At 34.1% G+C, this 24,211-nt stretch overlaps 3 protein-coding genes across 3 annotated transcripts; all 3 read left to right on the top strand.

The window, feature by feature from the left end:
- The first annotated feature begins 2,597 nt into the window (after window positions 1-2,597).
- LOC114176093 lies at window positions 2,598-3,646 on the top strand. Its single transcript, XM_028061018.1, has one exon. It carries the CDS (start codon window positions 2,705-2,707, stop codon window positions 3,194-3,196), a length of 492 nt encoding a protein of 163 aa, XP_027916819.1. The 5' UTR covers window positions 2,598-2,704; the 3' UTR covers window positions 3,197-3,646.
- Window positions 3,647-13,294: 9,648 nt separating this feature from the next.
- On the top strand, window positions 13,295-14,134 carry LOC114194927. Its single transcript, XM_028085332.1, has one exon. The coding sequence runs from the start codon at window positions 13,364-13,366 to the stop codon at window positions 13,949-13,951; it is 588 nt and encodes a 195-aa protein (XP_027941133.1). The 5' UTR covers window positions 13,295-13,363; the 3' UTR covers window positions 13,952-14,134.
- Window positions 14,135-19,040: 4,906 nt separating this feature from the next.
- On the top strand, window positions 19,041-23,822 carry LOC114196284 (probable beta-D-xylosidase 2). Its single transcript, XM_028086883.1, is given in 7 exon segments — window positions 19,041-19,556; window positions 21,222-21,500; window positions 21,601-21,770; window positions 21,854-21,909; window positions 21,912-21,950; window positions 22,047-22,397; window positions 22,475-23,822. Coding segments are annotated over 7 exon segments (2,316 nt in total). The 5' UTR covers window positions 19,041-19,157; the 3' UTR covers window positions 23,497-23,822.
- Window positions 23,823-24,211: the final 389 nt, after the last annotated feature.

The raw sequence follows: 24,211 nt of genomic DNA, 5'->3' as shown, positions 1-24,211 counted from the left end.
AGTTAGAAAACTCAAAATTTATATGTCTCTCTTAAGTGATCTTTACATCTTATAGTACGAGAATGAAGTGAGTAAAATATAACTTTAATAACTGTAAATGCTTTATATTAAATTTTTATTGCACACCAACTGTTTAATAAAAAAATATATATTGTTTTTTTTGTGAACTTTGTGATCTAATATTGAATGTGAGAGTCGTCGTGTATTGCGCAAGTCCTTTAAAATATAACTATATTTATTATTTATTACGTGCGATTGATGCACTTATCGTTTCCAAGTGACACAATATTAAATCAATAGTGTATGCATTATACTTAAGTTGTCTTAAGACATTATGATGTGGTTTAGTGAGCAATGGACGTGTTGTGGGGTGTAACATAACTACGATCCATGAAGGTTGCAATATGTCATTGTAACAAATGCAAAAACTATGACATCGTAATTGATGTAATCATAACTCTTGATGAACTCTATGTTCTTTAATTGACTATGATTGTCATGGATCTAATGTCCTCAAATGAGCTTTATGGTCTATATCTTCAAATTGGATTTATGATTGTTTATAGGTTCAATGTCCTAAAATGAATTATATGTGAGTTCTATGTTTGACAAACTTAAAGTCATCAACTGGATTTTATGGTTATCAGAAAACTTTATAACTTTAATTTGAATTATATATATATATATATATATATATATATATATATATATATATATATATAACTTTGTTCCTACTTAAACCATTGGGTTTAACAAAAACCACTAATCACTTTCTCATTATGTCTAAATTTATTCTATTTGTTTTCTCTATTTCATCGTCTAAAATTCTTGTCTTTCATAAGGATATTCACTCTTTATATAGAGCCTCATACAAGGCTCTTCTATCCATATTTTTTCGGAGAACAAGTTTATCAGAGGCATCTTTTGAGGCACATATCCCTCGACTTCCTCCGGTTGTGATGTGCTCCTGCATTTATGGGCGAATATATAAACAATCTGATTGATTCACACCAATAAAACATATTAGTATACATTTGATGTACAATCTCACCTTTATATCAGTTATGGCACAAGTCAAATAATTTCTCACAATCGTTATTATTGTCTTCCCGTCACTATTGCTTTCGTAATAGACTATGTGGACCGAATGACACAATTACTTATATACTAGACCAATAATCATTAATTACGACGAAGAATAATAATCCTTAAATATTACAATAAACCAATATATATATATATATATATATATATATATATATATATATATATATCATGTGGTATCAATTTTGTTTTAGTTAATTTCTCTTAAATTTAATAAAACTATATATATATTAATATAAAAAAGCACAAGTCTTTCAAAATTTCCATATACATACATGCGTGAGAGAGAAAAATCCGTAATAGAACATATTAATATTGATATTCAATGGACGTATTCGCCTTTTAATTATTTTACAATTTTTATAATATATACTATAATTTTTATTGTTTATTTATTTTTCCACTTGTATATTAGAAAATTATATGTAATACGTTTTTCTGTTAAACTATTTATTGCATTTTAAACTTCTTCTTTGTCATATAAAATAAAATGAAAATTTAAATTCTGAAAATTGAGAGAAGTTGTCATAATAGTCTTTTGAGATAACCATATTATTAGTATACTATATTTAGCATCTCTATTGGCAGCAATTTTTCATCATAAGATTTTGGTTGACTATATTTAATGAATTTTTTATTCTCAATTATCATGATATTTAAAATGTCAAATGAATCTATAAAATTAAAATAACTACTATTTCAGTCTTAAATTAAAATTAATGTCTCTCTAGTAAAAGAAAAAAATATTCAACTTGTAACATCTAGTTATTATAATAATCCCAAACTGAATTCACGATGAGGCCTGATATAACTAATAAATTATAGTTTCAGGAATTTGTTTCATATCTTAATAATTTTTGAGAAAGATAAACATTTTTGGAGCCAAATAATATTTGTCTAACAAAATATGATGTAACTTTTCTCTCCTACATATTAACAATTGACCGGTGATTCCTACAACTGTAAAGCACACTGCCCATGTCAAAAGGCTGCATCATTACATAAATCTTTTGCGTCATTCTCAATTCTTACACCCAAAATTTGGTATCCTCAAAATTCCAACATTTAAATTATCCTTCAATATGTGTTCCCTTTAACGTGTTTGAAAAATTAACTTTGACGAAAATAAAGTCAAACTACAATAAAAACACACACATATTTAATAAAGTCTGTTTTCTGATAAATTACAATATTCATTCATTTATGTAATACTTTGATCAAATTCTGATATATTTATAATTGTTTTTTTTTCTGGTTGGCCTGGTGTTTTTTCTATCTTTCACCAATTTTATAGTTGCTGACAACTGACTTTTTGGAGTTACAAAAGCACGATAGTTATTGAAGTGTAAAGGTTTTAAAAAGGAAAGAAGGGAGAAAAGTAAAGAGTCAACGAGAAAGAAATAGTAATAAAAGAAAGAAATTAATTCCGCGTTTTAGACACCAGTTCTCCATAGAAGCCAAAATTCGCGTCACTCCCACAGCCACGCCTTTCACTGAAACGCAAGTCCACAGAATTCTAAACATTCCCCCTTACCTAAACCCTATATATACTTCACTCTCATCTTCCACCGCACAAAATCAACCCTCTTCTTTCTATTCTATGGGGAACGCCACTTCTTCTTCTTGTATCTCTAACGGTGTAAGTATTGGGAAAATTTTGAAGAAGAGAACAAAACCTACCAAAACAGCTATTCTGTTGGAGAGTGGTGGGAACACGCGCGAGATCAAGCTACCGGTGAAATCGGGGGAGCTGATGATAGAAGAATTCGGCCACGTCGTCACTCCGTTGGACGAACTCCGTAGAACGGGACGGGTTTCTGCTTTGTTGCCCGAAGAGGACCTTGTACCGGGGAAGGTTTACCTGCTGTTGCCGGTTAGTAGGGTCCATTCCAAGGCTTCAAAATTTGAGATGGCCATTGCAGAGGCACAGAGTAAGAGGACAAGGGGAATCAACATGGCCAAGGTTTCACCCTCACTCGTTTCGAGTTCAAGTGAAAGAGATGCGGAAAACGAGGTTACCGTTTTCCCTGTGTGTCCGAGGTTGGGGAATCAATTACGATGGAATCCCGTTTTGGATACCATCTTCGAATAATTCGCCCTCTGATCTCAACCGATTTGCCCAACAATTTTCTTAAAATTTTGTCTTTCACACACATTTGTGTTCGGTGTATTGTTTTTCCAATTTTTTTTGTTAAACTTTACACTGACCTGGGTAGTTTGTACCACTGGATCAACGCCGAAGGATGTTCAAGTCCACACTTAAAACGTGGAGCAATGCTGATGATACATTTTGTTTAAATTAATTAAAATTTGTAACTATGGGATTTCATCTACAAATAGTGTTACCAAAACTGCTCTTGCAAAAAGAAAATTCTCCAGTTAGTTATATACTGGAGCGGAATACTAGTATTGGGTTAGAGTGTAGAAATCCAGTCCGGAAATCACTTTAGCGGCCCAGAGTTTTAAAGGCTAACAGCCCATATAAATCTAAGCCCTGTTCCAACCATGAAAGGTTGAAGGTTTTTTCTTCGTTTTAGTTTTTGTAAATTTTTGTAAAGGTTATTTTATTCCAAAAAATTCTTTCCGAACAAGCCTTTTTAAAATAGAATTTGGAACAGATCTTAAGAACAAATCCTTGCCTTAAGAACAAATTTTTAGAATAAACTTTTCAAAACATATGAAAATTTAAAATGATGATAGTGTAATTTATTTTTAAATTATTTGAATAGGTAAAATTTAAAAAAAAGTTTAACTTTATAAAATAAAATAAAAAATATACAAATATATCAGCACACTAGTGTATGCATTTCTATTAGTCTTAATAATAATTGTAATAGTAATTGTAATATTAACAATACTATTATCCTTCTAATGCTAAAAATAATTACGATAAAAATATCATTATTAGTGATATTTAATATTATTTTTTATAATTATAATTAAATATTTATTGTAATAAAATTGAAAGAGAATAAAGAAATCCAACTTCAATAATATTATAATTATTTTCTTTAGGTTACCATTATTAAATGATTATTATTAATATTTATATTTATGCCTGTTAGACAAACTTCAAAATAATAAATAAAACAATTAACGAATGTAAAAAGTGAAAAACATTTTCAACGACAAACACGATACTTTTGAGAAAATAATCAATGATCATGTAAATTAATTTTATATTGTTATTTATTAGAAACTGACATTCATTTTCTTGAATTATATATATATATATATATATATATATATATATATATATATATATATATATATATATATATATATAAATGTAAATTTATCACATTTTTTTGTGTGTTTACTTTTCCGCACTTGGATCTAAAGAGAGACCGATCTATTTCGGTTGGCAAAAGGACTGATTTTCTGTTACAATTATATTTCTTTCTTTCCATTCCTCACTTCTTATAATTTTATTCAAATATAAGAATTGAAAAAATAAAAATATTTTTTTATCAAAGATTTTGTTGATAAAGTTGATGTGATAATACTAGATAGAAGAAGGGAATAAGCAAGTGAAGGAAGAGAGAGGAGAGACAGAGATCTAAAACTTAAGAGTCACACGAACTTTGTCAAAGTTTGTAATAAATTTTTTTATCAAAATATCATTATTTTTGAAAAGAAAGAAAAAAGAAAAGTAATATTTATGTGTTATTAGTGAAATGATTGTATTAATATCAGCACAAGTGAAAAGGTAATGTGGGCATGTGACATGTTCTTATGCTATTATTATGATCCCCACTTTGCAATGTTTGTGGTCATTTTTTTGTGTTTGCAAACCTAACTAATAGGATATTAATATGCACCATCACATCGTGTATCTCCTTTTTTACAAGGGTAACAAACTTCCTATTTTATGATATTTGAAGCACATAAGTTAGGAATATAGTAATAGTTGCATTTTGTAATATTTTAGTCAAATAATGAATAATTAATTATGTTGTTGACCTTAGATCGTTGTGCAGAGCGAAGTCGCCAACTTAGGGTGGGTTCTTTTGTGTAGATGGATATGGGGGAGAGTGTGAAGATGGATTTGTGTAGATTTAGGTGGATGGATATTTGTGTTTTTTTGAGTGGATTTAGAGGGTAAAGTGAGTAGATTTGGAGATAATTTTTATGAAAGTTAGTGAAAGATTTGATTGATGTGATAGATAAAATTATATGTTAAAATAGATATATTTATTAAGTTACCATAATATCCTTGTGTAAAAAAAAGAATGATTTTGTAATTTGATGTTATAAAAATAATTATCATTAATTAATACGAATTAAAAAAATATTAAATTTATATAAAATTTTAAAATAAAATTAAATTAAATTTTTATGAATGTAAAAAAAAGTTAAAAAAATTTTAAAAAAAATGTCAAAAGAAGTTAAAAAAAAGGTAAAAAAAAAAAAAAATCAACGACACCGGTGTCGTAACCGGTGTCGCCCTTTGTAAACACAAGGCACCGGTTACGTAACCGGTGCCATTACTCCACACAACACCACACTAACCAGCGAGGGCAAAATGGAGGGTAAAATGGGAAAATGACCATCTTTATTCTCTAATCTTCTCATAAAAGGGTGGATGGAAAAATGCACACATCCCTCAAATCGGCGCTCTCTAATCAGCTTCAATACATACAATGGAACACGATAAATTTTACAATCTGCGCTCCCTAATTCACATTAACAGTACTATCCCTACAAACGAACATGCCCTTAACCCCACTCTTAACTCAAGGTATTCAATGGGCCAATACTATTCCACCCCCACAAAAAAGAAAATTACTATATTATACAATATATTTACTAATCAACTAACGCAACAACTTTTTAAGAAATTATACTTTTTATCTATTCATACTTTTTATCTAATTGCAGTATATACTCTGAAATGGTGGGGGCACCACCGACAACTTATGTTAAACTATATTTGCATATTAAGAAACTTGTTAAGATTCCAAAAATATACACCTTTTTTTCTTTTTTACTGCTTGTAGCGTTGCCATTAATAGTTTTAAGCCCTGTGGGTATATACATAAAAAAGAAAGAGGTGAGTATATCAGAAGACAAAGAGATTTAGGACAAGATTAAGAAAAAGAAAAATCGAAATAAGTCAGTTTAGGAATAGAAATAAAAATATTGAGAATTCAAAATATCATTAAGAGAGACGTTCGTTATATTAAATCGAAGGGTTAATTATGTTTTTCGTCCCCCTACTATTAGTGGTTTTTGGTTTTAGTCCCCCATCTAACGATTGATCCATTTCAGTCCCTCACCTTTTAAATTGCATGGAATTGGTCCCCGATTTTAAACTCCGTTAAATTGAATTGACACCTGGCTAACGGATGGCCACGTAAGGATCCCGTTTAAGGCTTTCTCTTCAATTACAATATTATGCACGTTTTGGTTAGACTGTAATAATGCTTTCAGCTCATGTGTTAATTAATTAAAGAAGTGTTGTTATAGTAGTAATGTTTTCAGTCACGTGTTCATTAATTAAAGAAGTATGGTTAAGTTAGTAATGTTTTCAGCTAACATTCTGCGAAAGTAAGCATAACCTTTGAAATTAGAAAGGGTTTTTTGCTAAAAACCCTAAACTTGAGGTGGTGAACGACGAAGTCGAAGTGGGTTGCACTCAGCGAAGGATACAGAAACTTCATTGACAGAGCGAAATCAAAGTGGTTTTGTGGTGATATTTGAACGACGAAATCAACATTGGTGAACTGAGGTAAGTTAAGTTGTATTGTTTACAAATTTTGTTTCGTTCATTGTTCGATTTACTCTGGTTTTGCTGTTATTAAAGTTCGATTGTTGTTGTTTTTGTTGGGTTTGTGCTTTATTTGAAATGTAGGGTTGCAAATGGGGTTTGCGGTGGCATTTCATCATATGGGTAGGTTTGAAAGGAATAGGGGATTGAAATATGTTGGCGGTGAAATCCACGTTGTGAAAGGGATCGATCCAGATTTTTGGTCTTTCTTTGAAGCATTAGGCATCGTGAAGGAGTTTAAATACGCTGGCGATGTTAAACTGTGGTGGAAGGGTTCCAAAGAGAAGCTGTTAAACAATCTAAGATTATTGAGTGATGATAAGGAGGCATTAGCTTTGGCTAAGTATGCAGAGGAAAGGAACGAAGAGGTGGATATATATGTTCAACACATTCCTTGTCAGGCCGAAGTGGTGCATTTTATAACTGGTCCTGAATTGGATGAAGAATTCAGTCAGCCAAACGTGGGGGTGAACAAGATGTGGTTCCTGATGCAGCTGTAGTGGATGAGGCACCTGAAGTGGTTGAGGTTGATGTTGCTGGTGAGCCTAGTTTGGTGAGTGAGGCAGCTGTAGGGGTTGAGGTTGATGTTGCTGGTGAGCCTAGTTTGGTGAGTGAGGCAGCTGTAGGGGTTCAGGCAGAAGTGATGGGTGAGGCAGAAGTGATGGGTCAGGGTGATGTGGTGACTGAGGTCCAAATGGAGGATGAGGCTCATGTGGATCCTGAGGCAGAATTGGGAGGGGTGGCAGAACGGGTGGTTGAGGCAGAAGTTAGGGGTGAGGAGGATGTTATATGTGAAGAGGTTGAGTCTGAAAATGATGAAGGGGCTGGTGCAGACAAACTGGATGATAGTGAAGAAGAAAGGGTGGCAGATGATGATGATGGATTTGGTGTAGATATTCAGCCACCCGTGAGAAAACTTGGAGCTGTTTTGGATAGGTGGAAAGCAATGAAACGCAATCCAAGCACAGTGAGGACTAAAAAGGATGTTGGAGAAGGTTCATTTGTCACTAATGCTGAAATTGGAGTACATGACATAAGTGAGGAGTACGATACTGATGAGTTAGAGTCTGATGTGGATAGTGAGAATGGTATGGTTCGTGATGGGCCCAAATTTTCGAAGTACAGAGCAGAAGATATGACTAAAGACTTCAAGTTCAAATTGGGAATGGAATTTCGTTCTTTGAAGGAGTTTAAACAAGCATTGATGGAGCATAGTGTTTTGAATGGGAAAGAAGTACAATTTGTGAAGAATGATCAGAGGAGAGTCAGGGCTGTATGTAAAAAAAATGTGGTTTTTTAATCATGGTGAGTAAGGTTGGAGGTAGGGAAACATTTCAAGTTAAGACATTGGTTGGGCGTCACAGGTGTGGGAGGGTGTTTGGAAATAAAAATGCAAATAAGGACTGGATTGCGCAGGTTCTAATAGATAGATACATGAACGTAGGTGTCATGACAGTGAGTCAAATAATTGATGAAATCAAGAAGACATATAGTGTAGGCATTACTCCATGGAGGGCTGGAAAGGCAAAACAAATTGCAATGGACTGTTTGGTGGGGGATGGACAACGTCAATATGGTAGACTACATGATTATATTGCTGAATTAGTCAGGGTCAAGGCTGGAACTGTCAAGATCAAGATCAATCAACCCCAACCAAGTCTGCCACCAAGATTTGGCTGTTTTTACATGTGCTTAGCTGGCTGTAAGACTGGTTTCTTGGCTGGGTGTAGGCCTTTCATAGGTGTTGATGGTTGCCACTTGAAAACAGCATATGGTGGTCAACTTTTGGTTGCAGTGGGCAGGGACCCCAACGACCAATACTATCCATTAGCGTTTGCTGCAGTTGAGAATGAATGTAAAGAGACATGGAGATGGTTCCTAACACTATTGCTGGAGGATATTGGAGATGTTGCAGATCATCGTTGGGTATTCATCTCAGACCAACAGAAGGTAATTTAGATAACATAAAATTTTCCTTTAGACACACACAATTAATTGACTGTTTCCCTCTGATTAATAACTATTGTATTTTGCAGGGACTTATGTCTGTGTTTGATGAAATTTTGAATGGTGTAGAGCACCGTTTCTGTTTGAGGCACCTGTACAGCAATTTCAAGAAGAAATTTGGTGGTGGGGTGGTAATCAGAGATCTTATGATGGGGGCAGCAAAGGCTACTTTTTACGCAGCCTGGGAGAAAAAAATGGGTGAGTTAAGAAACATCAACCCTGAAGCATATAATTGGTTAGTTGCCATTCCTAGAAGTTCATGGTGTAAACATGCATTCAGCATTTACCCTAGATGTGATGTTTTAATGAATAACTTGTCTGAATCATTCAACAGTACAATTTTATTGGCTAGAGATAAACCAATCATTAGTATGATGGAATGGATTAGATCATACACAATGAGTAGATTTGCTACACTTAGGGAAAAGCTGAATGCATATAATGGTAATGTAATGCCTAAGCCTCAAAAAAGACTTGATGGGAGGTGGAAAAAAGTGGGAACTGGCTTCCAGTATGGGCAGGGGGTTCTAAGTTTGAAGTCACTCAGGGGTTCACTATGGAGAAATTTGTAGTTGATCTAAGTAAGCATAGCTGCACTTGTTACTTTTGGGATTTGGTAGGTATTCCTTGTAGACATGCTGTGGCTGCTATTAACTATAAGATAGAAAATCCTGAGGCATACGTGCATCCATGCTACAAAAGACAAGCTTATCATGCTTGCTATAGCCCAGAAATCACCCCTATAAATGGACAACAACTATGGCCCAGAAGCAATGAACCTGAATTGTTCCCACCCATATACAAAACACCACCTGGCAGGCCAAAAAAACTTAGAAGAAGGGAAGCAGATGAAAATGTGAGTCATTCAAAACTTTCAAAGAAGAATCTGATCATGAAGTGTAGTAGATGCAACCAAATAGGACATAATATCAGAAGCTGTAGAAGGGGGATGAGATTCAGAAAGGTAATTGAGTAATGTTCTTTACTTCTTATTGATTTCTGTTTTGGAAATTATAGATCTGAAATTTAAAAACATACTGAATGGACAGGGAAACACACAACGCACTCCAACTGCCACTGCAGCTACCAACGTTGCTGGACCATCAAACCAAAGCTGCAGTAGAAGGACATCCACACCCATAGTTGCTGCAAACGTGAATGAAGGTGAAAGAGCACCAAGAACACACGAAGGAGCAGGGCAGCACAAAGGAGCAGGGCAGCACAACCATTAGGGTCTCAAGCTAGTAGTAGTACAACTTGTGCACAACCCACGTGAAAATGAATGAAGATTCCAACTTTTTCTTGCTTTTTTAAATGCATCTGTAATTAATCAAGACAGCTATAACGTTGGGCATAGTGATAGTGGACCAATATTTTGTTTTGGAGAAGTGCTATTGTAGTTAAAGTTATGGACCACATGCCTGGACCACTTTTTGCATTATTTTGCATTATTGTATTCAATCAAAGCAAACACTGTCCTTGTTGTTTTGGACCACTTGTCTGCCATTATTGATCAATGAAACGCGTAGGATTACTGTTTATTCATTCCAAATTTAATTGTCATACTATGAGAATTGGTAAAACACAAAGTTGGAGAAAATTGGGGACACCGTTTCGTACTTTCATATTCTTTTAATCACGAAAATAGGAAAATTGAGCAAACAGGAATTGGTAAAACCCACTGTCATAGTGTCAAATAACATCACGCATGACAAATTGGAGTAATATTCTGATATTGTAACCACCAAGCTTAATACATTCCAAGTTTAATACACCAAACATGCCTAACACAACATTAACCACCAACTTTAATAAATTCCTAATCACTGCTACAAATACCTAATACATTCCTAATTACAATTAACCTTCAACAACACCATAATAACCACAACAACAGTTGCAACCCACGAAAAAACGAATAAAAGTTGAAGAAATTTTCCAATGTTCTTCTCTTGTTGCAATTTCTTCTTCAGCTTGTCATTTTTCTTTATCAACTCCATTATCACTTTGTCCTTTTCCTCCTTTTCTAAGCAACAAACTTTGTCTTCTTCAACAGTTTTTCCTCCGCTCGATTCCAGTTCAGAGTCTTTCCCTTCAAACGTTGATTCCGACTCATTAACCCATTCAAAATAATTACAATTGGAATTCGACTGCACAGAAAAGGAAACGATTACAAAGAAAAGCAAATGAAGGTCGAAAATAACTTAAGGAATTTCTCACTTACAGCCCAATTCCTACACCTCCAAAATAATCTGCCTTTGTTCTTCACAGTACTTGCCTTTAGAAGCAACAATTTCTCCCCACACCCACACACTTTCGATGCCATTTCTGAAGAGGACGCACAACTTCGCCATATTTTCGAACCACTACTCCTCTGCGTACAATCAAATCCTTTGGTTCCGCTATTCATCACTGTTTTAGGGTGCAATCCGCTATTCTCCCCACACCCACACACGTTCGATGCGATTTCCAATCCTCTACGTGCAATCCGCTGTTTCTCAAATTTATCCAATTTTAGGGTTTCATAACATACCCCCAAACGTGCATAATATTGTAATTGAAGAGAAAGCCTTAAACGGGATCCTTACGTGGCCATCCGTTAGCCAGGTGTCAATTCAATCTAACGGAGTTTAAAATCAGGGACCAATTCCATGCAATTTAAAAGGTGAGGGACTGAAATGGATCAATCGTTAGATGGGGGACTAAAACCAAAAAACACTAATAATAGGGGGACGAAAAACATAATTAACCCTAAATCGAAAGATGGATTAAGTGAGATCGATAGAGAAGTTGAGACATACGGTAACTACGGTAAAATATAAATTTAAGAGATATAACTGATATTAGGATGTTATTGCAAATCATATAATTTTCTTTTATTTAGTTTGACTTAACTCCTAGAAAATGGTGGAAAAATATAAATTGGTTGTTTATATGCAAAAAAAAAAAATGACAAATTATATTTATAATACAAATGGTTTGAGAATGTCATAAAAAGAACAATGGCTAATTCAGTAATGATATTTGTTGTAATTTTGGTCTCCACTCTTGTAAAAAAAAATTACCAATTTTTGTTCTACCTTGATAATTTATATTTCTGTATTTATATTTTTTGAAGTTTCTCAAACATTTCCACTTTAATCAAGTTCCATATCTTCACCGTTCTCGTTCAACTTCTACTTCTTCATCTCTGTACACAACATCATCTCTATTCTCACCGTTTTTACCCATCTAAAACATTTTTTCCCAAACAAACAGGATGTGATCGATGTGTTTCTCTTATCACCAAGAGGTTTTATTATATACCATTTTGTTGAAAAAATATTTTACATTCATTTCCATAAAGTACATACTAAATAGTTTATAATTTAATATAGAAACTAAAAACAATTTTTAATAATAGTTTGATAATGAAAAACATATTTAATCTTTATTTTTTTAATAAATAATTAAAATGAAAAGGAGAGCAAAAATAATTTTGCCGATAAAAAAAGTGAATTTTTACTAGTTGATTCTCTTTCTATTTAAAAGAGGAAATTAAGATAATAAATAATAAGACATTTTAAAATAAAATAAATAATTTATTTACGCCCTGTTTCATCTTCCTACATTACTGATAAATCTGATCAAAACTTTGGGAGTGAATTTTGCATACAAATAGCATGCTATGCTACCTTCATGAAGTCAGTATGATAAAATTAATTCGTCACATTCACATATTCCGTATTAAGGTACGTCAAATTATTTAATGATACCCAGTAACGTAGGGTACCCTGCTACAATGCACGTACCTTCTGTTCTCCATCTATTTATAATAAAATTTTACAATATTTTTTACAATTCACTTTTTCTCTTATCTTTCTTCTTTTCATCATTTGTTGTTTTCTCTTTCTTTAAGAAATGTATTGAAATTAAATACATCTTCATTATAATAAGTTTATATATATTATGAATATTTACTTATAAAAAGTTTGATTAGAATGGCTACTGCTGACACTGAAAAGAAAAGGTCAGGAGGTTAAAATTATGGAAAAATAGCACCGACAAGCAACCCAGAATTGGTTGAATCAAATTTGAGAGAGGCCAATAAAATTATACAACGTCAAGTACTATACAAAAACTTTACTATAATATAAGCCAATCAAATTATTTCACTAAATTGCAGTTGAACGGTTCCTTGAATTGATTTTCCTGTTTGGTAAACAGAGAAGGCAAAATTAAGAGCAATCTGATTAGTGAAGGTGCATCCTACATTTTGAGCAACCATCTTATTTTTCTTATGAGATTAATTAATAAAAGTGTGGGACAGGGCAATTCCAAGTCAAAAATGTACTTGTAAAACTTCTTCACAAGCCCAACGACTCAGCAAAATCTAACTACCAAGTCCACCATTATATCCTTCACAAGATGGAGCGGTTTAACAAACATACTAACGTAATCCTCAATATAAGTCAATTCACATTCCCTCTCACATATTCTCTCATGGGAAACCAAATAGCCACAGATCATGCCACCGCCAAAATCATCTACTGGGATGGTTCCGTTCAAGAGTTTCACCAATCGTTAACGGTGGCGGAGCTCATGATGGAGCACCCACAACAGGTTGTGCTTGATTTTCACTCCGCCGTCAACCAGAAAAGGCCAACGCCGCTTCCGGCAGACCAAAAGCTCGAGATGAAGAAAACCTACGTGATGGTTCCGGTGAAGCAAGGGAAGCCTGTGGGGTTGAGCACCGAGGATAGTCGCCGCATTCTCTTCATCGTTAACTCTGCTCTGTGTTCCAAGTTTTTTGTTTCTTCTTCGGGGTTTCTTCCTTGGCTTGCAGGGTTGTTCCGATCTGAGAGAGGGGTTGCAGTGTTGCAGGAAAAAGAAATGGAGAACGCCGAAGAAAAGTACGGTTTTTGTGAGTTTTTGCCGGAGATGGCGGAAGGGAGACCGGAGTATTTGAGTAGGCAGTTGTCGGGAAAAGGTTGGAAACCTAGTTTGGACACCATTAAAGAGAAGAAGGTTAACACAAAAGTATCTCGTTGGTTACTGTTCCTCAAAACCTTCACTGCAGCAAAGATTTAGATTTTATTATATTCTGTCACATTCAGTGAGTGTTGGTTTATGTGGGCATGGCTTGTGTTATGTATGTGTATATCTCGCGGTGAATTAGTTTGTAAAACTGATGTTTGAAGGAGATGAAGCCTGTTCTGTTTAGATGTTATCAAAATCTAGCAAGACTTACAAAATGTGACCTCCTATCATATAAACTATCAGATCTTCTATACAATAGTTTATTTTTGTTCTAATTTAAGTTAGAATATGTATTTATACTATTAACCAACATAGATTGAACTGCTGCTTTTTTTTTTTTAAATTACCAAAAATTAATTTAGGTGATTGAATGCAAGTAAAAGAATGTTAATCAAATTATTTAACTGCGTAGACGAATTAAAATAGATGTGAGTCAAATTAGGAAAATTGAGTTGGATAACTCACGATTTCTCCTAGAAGCAACAAGCAATGCCGCACCACGTCGTACGTAATTTCATATAACTAGTGCATTTGTCACTTTGCATTACTTGTTTGATATAATAATGTTGATGACATTTGTTTAACAATAGTATGATGTTAATGTTATTTGTTAAAAACAAATACAATGTTCATGTTAATATATACACGAATATTATACTTTTACCTTCACGCTATTCAAATTTCTTTTTCTTAAATTACTTTTAAAATTTATCCTTATTTTTAGAAAATAGTATTCTTTATTTATAGAATATTAGAAAAGTGAACTAGAATAAAAAAGGAGGTAAAATAATTTGTGTTCTCTCTCTTATTACTTTATTGCATGAATAGATAATGTGATAATATATGTTCATGTCGGTTGAGACCTAAATTGATACTCAAAAATAAATATTAAATATTCAAAAATCGACCTAAACTTTATGGTTCTATATATATTTTATATTTAGTTTAAATTTTATTAACATACAAAATATCTTATATATTATTATTATCTTTGTAGTATCAAAGACTATATATATAAGTAATTTTTATCTTTTGTTATTATCCTTGTAATTATGTTGTTCTCGTGTTATAGGAGAGTAAAAAAATCTATAACGTATTTTTCTATCAATAAAATGCTAATTCTCATTACCAACGAACCAAAATATTTTGGTTTAAAGGTAGTCATAAATTTTGAGTGAAGAAGTTCTAAATGTTTTTGTTTTCGAAAAAAAATACTCAATTTTTTATTAGAACAAATTGGCGTCTACCGTAGAATCTCATTAAAACTTAATACCAACTGCACTCAATGAAGAATCAATGACTTCTAGTAATAAATTAAGTGTCTTTTATCAAAAACAAAAACAATCAAAATCTTTTTCAAAGTTTATAAGTACATCAAAACCAAAATAGTTTTATCTTTTAGTTTTATAAGTACATCAAAGCCAAAATATATATATATATATATATATATATATATATATATATATAAAATATTATTTGGATTTAGTATATTTATTTAGATCCTTTGTAAAATAGAAAAGAGTTAAACAAAGGTTAAATTGTAAAGAAAAAGAAATAAATTAAAAGGTAAAAGATAAAAAAATAATAAATGATAATTATAAAAATAATAAGAAGACGTAATAAGGAAAATATGATAGAAAACGAGATAAAAGAAAAAACATGATATATGTTTATGTTTAACTTTTTCCATGATAGTTCGCTTCTTAAATTTTTTTCTCTTATGCTTACACTGGTACACATTTTATTTTGTTTGGTTTTCGAAGAATTTTGTTTGAGTATGTATATTGACCCAAAATTTGGATGAAATAATCAAATTATTTCCGTCATTTAATTTATACCGTCAACTTGCAAACATTCTACATCAAGCCAAACTAAATAAAACCTAAAAAATGCAAATTGAGGAGGGATGTGATGCTTTCTGTAGAAAGCATTTTGATACCCTCATAAATCTTTTCTTTAGCCACAATAAGCTTTTAAGTATTCCGTCACTACATGATATGTCTTGTGTCCTTGAAAGTTAGATTTTTATAAATTGAATGTTTATAAATATATTTAAAAATAGATATATCATGTAAAATATAAATTATTAAATATTTTCAATAAAACAATACATCATATAGATAAAATGTGCAAAGTGAATGGTATAGGAAATAAAATAAAACGTAAAGTGACTAAAATAAAAAATTAATACAAATACATGAGAAAAGTAAAAAAATAAAAAGATAAATACTTAAATGTAATAAAGTTAAAGAAAAAAAATCGCATCTCATCCAATGAATCCAGAACTTTTCAAACTATTCCAGATGCATCGTACCACGCTTAATCAATTGTACTTATCAAATTGATTTGCTTGATTCATTTTGAGCTAAAGCTACACTTTTTTTAGTTAAAGCAATCAACCCAGTTTTTACATCTTTGGTCTAAGGTACCAAATATTGTTTATACAACTTTTTGATCAAACTCGTGCAACTTTATGTATACGTCATACCCTCGTTAACTTTTTTTTTTCTTTTGCGCAGCATTGTTTAATTCCTTGCACAAATCCTACCAAGGTCTTTGTCTTTGTGTTGGGCCATCTTAGCAACACTGATTGATTATGTGTAGAAGAAGTTGGACCCAGTTATTGCAAATATCATTTTGCGTATACGCCAAAGAACAACGTAGTCCCCAAGTGTATTTATGAATCATTTACCATGATGCTTAATTTGATTCCTGTTTTGGATTTTAGAGTATACCCAAAAGATCATCATTCATATGCATTTGAATCTGATATGAAAAGGTTGGTCCAACAGGTCAATAGTTCACCCTGACTTCAACCTGACTCTGAACTATGATTGTATGATGGTTCAGTTCCCGTGATTGTCTTTGTATTTTTCCTTTTCTCTTCCGTTTGTTGTTTGTTTATGTTTTGAAGACCCCCAGGATTCTGCAGTGAGTGACGAATCAATGAGTTAGCTAAAAGTCTGTGTTATGTAACCCATATTCAAATGTGTCATAGTCATGGACCACTTCCATCAAAACAAGATATTCCTAACAAGTCCATTGATGGATCTTTCCTTAAGAATATGGAAAAGACATCATTAATTATTTCTTTCTGTTGTTGTGTTAAGTCTAATACCCAGAAACAGGAGTGGATTGTATTTTACATCAAACTTTACATGATCCAAAACAAAGATTATTGTGAACAAAAATTAGAAGGACAAAAATGGGTCCAGTCACGGATAGAACCAGACAAGACTTTGGTAATACATTAAGGAGGTCTTCCCAAGAAAACCTAACCATTCTTCTCATTAATGTTCTGTTGCCACCAACTCACCACCAACACACAACACAAGTGGATATTTTCTTAATATATAAAATCCTCTGTCTACATGCTTCCACAGTAATACTCTTACACTCATCCTCAACTTCCACACAATTACCTAATTCCAACACCATGAAAGAACTTTTGCATATTTCTAACATTACTGGTGGATAGAGGCTGTTAAGTTCACAATCTCTATTATTAGCTTCTTCTAATCCAACCTATGTTTTCTTCATCCTTAATTTTCACTACGTTTGACTGATAACTCTACTTTTTCGGTGTCTGGATTTTTTATTAGTGTTATACTAATTACTCTTACCCACTTTTATAAAAGATTTGCGCAAAGTTAACATCTTAAAACTTAAAAGGGTCCTAACTATTAAGTCACTGAATCTCAGCAAAAATGTTTAACATTACGTGTCTTTCACCGGTTAACATCTTAGAACTTAAAAGGGTCATAATTAAGTCACTGAATCTCGGCAAAAAGTTTAACATTACGTGTCTTTCACTCTTTCGATTCATTTGATGTTGCAGCAACTATGTCAATTATTAATTCTGAATATGGGACATTTGGCAGAGAAAAACTTTGTTCATTACGTGATAACTGCAGCTTCCTTTTCTATTTTTTTTTTGTGCCAGACCAACTACACTTTGTACTTACATTACTCATAAAGCATAATCTATCTTTGGACATTGTATCAGATAATCATTTTCTGAGCCAAAATAATTTGTACTTGCCAGGTATGTGACAATAAAACGAAACAATGAAAAACATTACCTACAAAAAGAAGATATTAGATCCCACTTGCCACATATCAGTTCATACCTACTAATAAAAATATATACAATAAAAAGTGACAATTACACCGTCATTATTTAAATAGACTTGGACGGTTTTCACATAACCTAAATCTTTGATGTTTTAACTAAATAGCTCGTTTTTCAAAGATTCTTAACTTGTTCAACGAATGACTTTAACTTCAATCGATTTGTCCAACCCTATAGATATGATATATATGAAATAGGTCATAGACTTCTCATGAAAAAAGGTTGACCCAATTTCAACCCTATTTACACCATTACAATAATTAAAAATCAATTCAAACTTAACAATAATTCCTACAGAACATATAGTTACAAATCAAATCATTCTATAAACAGGAAATTATTCATACAAAACTAAACCTACTTTTTTCTTGAGATAAATTATACCTGTCCAGTAAATTTGTATACTCTCTTTCATCAAAAAATTATAAAATAGTGAACCACAACATTAACTAAACTAAGTAACGGTGCGATTAAAGGAAGAAGGAGAAGGAAATGATAATATAGTACTAAAAGATGTTGTAATGCGTATGTGACATAGAAGGAACACTTTCCTTTATACCATGGTTGTCCGGGCGGTGAATTTGTGAGGTTGTTAACATGTTAAATGATGAACAGAGTGATATATATATATATATATATATATATATTTTGAGATGAAAAATAATTTTTTAACTACTAAATTTTAACAACTTTTTTTTATAATTTTAGGTGACATTTTGTAAGTGATTTTTCATTTCTTATTTTTTCATTCTCAATATTTCAAAATTATTTAAAAATAATACATCATATTATAACACAAAATTATCAAAATTTAATAATCAAAATATCGTTTTCTTAATAATCAAAATATCGTTTTCTTATCGAATCTCACCCGCAAACAAAAGTTGTTTGATGCCAATAATAATAATACCAGTAAGTAAAAAAAATACATAGTGGAAAATCCAATCATCAAATTTAAAGAGCCATCTACTAGCTTGGCCTCACTATTACGTCGTCATTATCATCCTACACTGTCATTTACATATTCCTCTCTCTCACGCGCGCACACACCCCTGTTGTGCTCTGTTGTATATATAATGTTCTAACCAATCTTCAACACTCACCTTTATTTCCTCTTTGCTGCAAATGTCTTCAACCTTCTCACCTCTAGTTGCTGTCTTTCTCCTCCTCTTTCTTCTCCGCTACACGTGTGAGGCACGTGAAGCATTCGCCTGCGACCCTAAAAATGCCGCCACCAAGAACTTACCGTTTTGCAAGGTCTCTGTGGCGATATCGGAGAGGGTGAAAGACCTTATCGGGAGGTTGACGCTTGAGGAGAAGGTTAGGCTTCTGGTGAACAATGCCGCGGCGGTTCCGCGGTTGGGGATGAAAGGGTACGAGTGGTGGTCGGAGGCACTGCACGGCGTTTCAAATGTGGGTCCTGGAGTCAAGTTTAATGCAGAATTCCCCGGCTCAACTAGTTTTCCCCAAGTCATCACCACCGCTGCTTCCTTCAACGTTTCACTCTGGGAGTCAATCGGACGGGTCAGATTTTCTTACCATAAATTTTACAATTACTATAATTAGCATTCACAAATTTGAAGAAGAAAATCGATTTTAATTATGAATGTAATCGGCATGCAATCACACCACCCAACACAACACTACACACTGAGGCAATAAAATTTCACACCCAAACAAATTTATCACATGTGATGGATTTTTAGTTGGCAAACATGTCTCTTCTATCTTGTTTGTGTATAATAAAGTGACAATAAAAAATTTAGGTCCCAATATAAATTGCATTTAAGATCATTTTGATATGTGATCCCACTTAAAGTGCTTGACTTTTCTTTTGGTCAGGGTTTGTTTTTTCCTCTAATTTTTTGCTGAGATTCAGTCAAGTTGTGTTGCCATCATATGCTACTTTTACCCTTTACTCATTCTCTTTGCCTTGGGCGCGCCAAATACTTAATATTCAGCTACTATACACGAGAAATCCCACAATTTTTGTTGTTCTACATAATAAATATTTTTTATTTTTAAAAGAATTGTACTTACATTAAAAATATAAATATAGAACCATAAGAATATAAATCATACCATGTCTGTATTAAAATCTAGTTTGTAAAAGTAATTTTAGAAATAACGTGACATAATAAAACATGTAAAATTAAAATAATTAAAGGGAGAATGGACCTTTGAATAGAATTATGCAGCAGCGTGCATTGTGCAGGGTGAGGGAGTCATTGATGTAATTAATGTTCACTTTTCACTCACGGACTAGATGTGGAAACTCCCGAGAATCTTTGCAGGCTGCTACATTGTCTTCCTATTGTTAGGGCGGAAAATTAAGTTTAACTTATTGTGATAAAATGGATATATAATATGAGATCTGTCCTATTATATTAGGTAAATTAGTTTAGTTTTTGGGTGATACAATTTTTCTAATATATTTTCTTAATATTGGTAACAGGATAAATTAAATAAATTTTGATACTATTTTAATAAATAATTTTAAGCAAAATTTATTTTTATAAGATTAACTAGTAAGAAGGATTTGTTATTAATATAAATTAGTTTTAAACTTATGTATAGTTTAGTGGATACATAAGATGTAATGGAGTGACTCTCACGATAAGGTTGTTTTTATCATCTTATAATAATTAAATGATTTAACTATATTAAGCAAAATAAATGCTTTCTTAACTATATTAAGCAAAATAAATGCTTTCTTTCAAACACAGTTGCTAATTACTAAAACTAGTTAATTTAAGTAATGACAATAAAATATAAAAGATAGTATGGATTGAAATTTATAAAAGAAAAGAGCATCACTTTCATTTAGTTTCTATAAATAATAATAAAATAAAAGTAATGATTATGATTCGTGATTAGACCGAGTATATAAAGGTGTTCCATGTAAAGAATAAAATAATCCGATTCCAAGAAAATAATGATTGGTTAAAATGTTTTGGTGAAAAAGATTGAATTTAATAGTAGTGATGGGTGATGGGTTTACTTCAACTTGCGTATCATTTGTCTGTAGGGACCTGTTTGGCTGTTCAGTGTCCCCTTTTACTAAGCCACTTGCAGCTAATAATGCCACTCCCAAGATAAAAAAAGAGAAAAAGAAAATCTTAGTGAAACACATTAATTTTGATTTAAACAAAAGGAAAGAGTATATGAACGTAGGGGTTAACGACGCAGGTTGTATCCGATGAGGCAAGGGCCATGTACAACGGTGGAACAGCAGGTCTCACCTATTGGAGCCCAAATGTTAACATTTTCAGGGACCCAAGGTGGGGCCGCGGACAGGAAACTCCCGGTGAGGACCCTGTGCTAGCCGGTATCTACGCTGCCAGTTACGTTAGAGGACTACAGGGAAACCACCCTAACCGGTTGAAGGTTGCAGCGTGTTGCAAACACTTCACGGCTTATGACCTCGATAATTGGAACGGCATGGATCGCTTCCACTTCAATGCACAGGTGACCGATCTTTAATTAGTTTTATGTGTTCAAATTTAATCCAGTTAATACTGTCATACATGGGACCGCCCCTTCAAAACAAATACAAATTATACTGCAGGTAAGTAAACAGGACATAGAGGATACATTCGACGTGCCATTCAGGATGTGTGTGAGCGAAGGGAAAGTAGCGAGCGTGATGTGTTCTTATAATCAAGTGAATGGGGTTCCAACTTGTGCGGACCCCAACCTCCTCAAGAACACACTTCGTGGCCTGTGGCAACTAGACGGGTGAGCCTACTTAATAATACTCATTCACTTTCAACTCTCTCAACTATTCATCTCATCAAAACCCTTTACTTTTCTGTGCCCAGGTACATTGTATCAGACTGTGACTCTGTTGGGGTGTTTTATAGTAATCAACATTATGCACCCACCCAGAAGAAGCTGCTGCTGATGCCATTAAAGCAGGTCAGTCACTCTCTTTAACAACCCATATTATATACATCAAACATCTCATGCAACCCACAAAATTCAGATCAATTTTGTTTTTTCCCCATGTCACAGGTTTGGATTTAGACTGTGGTCCCTTCCTGGCCGTGCACACGCAGGATGCTGTGAAAAAAGGCTTGCTAAGCGAAGCTGACGTGGACGGGGCCCTGGTTAATACACTAACGGTCCAGATGAGGTTAGGGATGTTTGATGGAGAGCCATCGGCCCAAGAATATGGTAAATTGGGCCCAAATGACGTGTGCAAACCGGCCCATCAACAGCTAGCTCTTGAAGCTGCAACACAAGGAATTGTCCTTCTTAAAAACACTGGCCCCGTTTTGCCTCTCTCCCAACACCGTCATCGTACCGTGGCTGTCATCGGGCCCAATTCCAAGGCCACTGTTACAATGATTGGAAACTACGCTGGTAAAGTCCATCTTCTCCCATAACTTTTAGGAAAAGAAAATGCTATGTATCTAATATCAATATGAATGCTCTCATAGGTATTGCTTGTGGATACACCAGCCCCTTACAAGGAATAGGAAGATATGCCAGGACTATTCATCAGTTGGGTTGTGAAAACGTAGCTTGTAAGAATGACAACCTTTTCGGGCCCGCTATAAACGCAGCCCGTCAAGCGGATGCAACCGTTCTAGTTATGGGCCTGGACCAGTCCATCGAAGCTGAAACAGTGGACAGGACTGGCTTGCTTTTGCCGGGGCGTCAACAAGACCTCGTTTCAAAAGTGGCAGCTGCCTCAAAGGGACCAACCATTCTGGTCCTAATGTCTGGTGGGCCTGTTGACATCACTTTTGCGAAAAACAACCCTCGGATCGTGGGCATCCTCTGGGCCGGTTATCCTGGCCAAGCGGGCGGTGCCGCCATTGCAGATATAGTGTTTGGAACATCTAGCCCAGGGGGAAAGCTTCCGATGACGTGGTACCCAGAAGAATACCTGAGAAAGTTGCCGATGACGAAGATGGCAATGCGAGGAAGTGAATCAGCAGGGTACCCAGGAAGAACGTATAGGTTCTACAAGGGTGAAGTGGTGTATCCATTTGGGCACGGGCTAACTTACACTCACTTTGTTCACACACTGGCAAGTGCCCCCACAGTGGTGTCAGTTCCCGTGAACGGTCACCGGCGTTCGAATGGCAGCGACATTTCCAACAGAGCAATCAGAGTGACGCATGCGCGGTGCGACAACCTCTTCATCACCCTTCAGGTGGACGTTAAAAACGTGGGGTCGAGAGATGGGACACACACGTTGGTGGTGTTCTCTGCTCCACCTGCAGCTGGTGGGCATTGGGCACTGGAGAAGCAACTCGTGGCCTTCCACAAAGTCCATGTTCCTGCGAAGGCTCAACACAGAGTTGGAGTCCATATTCACGTCTGCAAGCTCCTGAGTATAGTGGATAAGTCTGGGATCAGGAGAATCCCGTTGGGCCTACACAGTTTTAACATCGGTGACGTTAAACATTCCGTCTCACTTCAAGCTGCAGCACTCGGGATCATCAAGTCCTGATTTTTTACCTCATTGATTATCTCTGCCCTTCATGCCACGTACATACATTGAACCTTCCTTCTAAGGACCCATCATTATTCAGAGACAAATGTTGATAAACATGGACTCAAGACGATACGTACGTGTTAGATATTATTCATCTATCACACTCAAATAACGCCGTAGGATTCATTCCATTTTGATGAGAGATTAAGCAAATCAACTCTACTCTCCACTTTTAGGAATTTTACTTTTGTGTTACCGTGTTATCAATAGGAATAGTTTTCTCTTTGTAATTCTAATTTCCCCCTCTTTGGTAATAATCAGATCGAGTTCATAATCCGTAATCATTTCTAAACAAACCAAAAAAAAAAATGGGACATAAAAGTGTATGACTAAATTTTTTATTTCTACTAATCGTAGTTCTCATATTCACACTTTTATCAATAGTATAATAATTATGAGACCGAAGAGATTCTTATGTGAGTGAGATTAAAAGGGAGTGGCCAAGAAGGCAAAATCATGTGCAACAATAATGTTGCACTTGATGAGCGAAGCTGGAATGAGGGTGTCTGTTGGGCCAATAAAACATAGCCAACAAAAAAAAAACACAAAAGACGGCTTTGAGAACTGAAAAATGGCATTGATGTTGACATGGTTAGATCGAATGTTGTGCATCCACAACAATAATGGTTGATGAGCTCTCACAAAACCAACCATACCAAAGCATCAGCGT

Source organism: Vigna unguiculata, chromosome 1, assembly GCF_004118075.2.
Source record: "Vigna unguiculata cultivar IT97K-499-35 chromosome 1, ASM411807v1, whole genome shotgun sequence".
NCBI classification, from domain to species: domain Eukaryota; kingdom Viridiplantae; phylum Streptophyta; class Magnoliopsida; order Fabales; family Fabaceae; genus Vigna; species Vigna unguiculata.
Note: the sequence above shows the minus strand (reverse complement) of the source record. Positions and strands in the feature narration are given on the sequence as shown.

Bases quoted from the DNA above. Each gene is read 5' to 3' on its own strand.
- LOC114194927 (XM_028085332.1), top strand. From the start codon at position 13,364: ATGGGAAACCAAATAGCCACAGATCATGCCACCGCCAAAATCATCTAC.
- LOC114176093 (XM_028061018.1), top strand. From the start codon at position 2,705: ATGGGGAACGCCACTTCTTCTTCTTGTATCTCTAACGGTGTAAGTATT.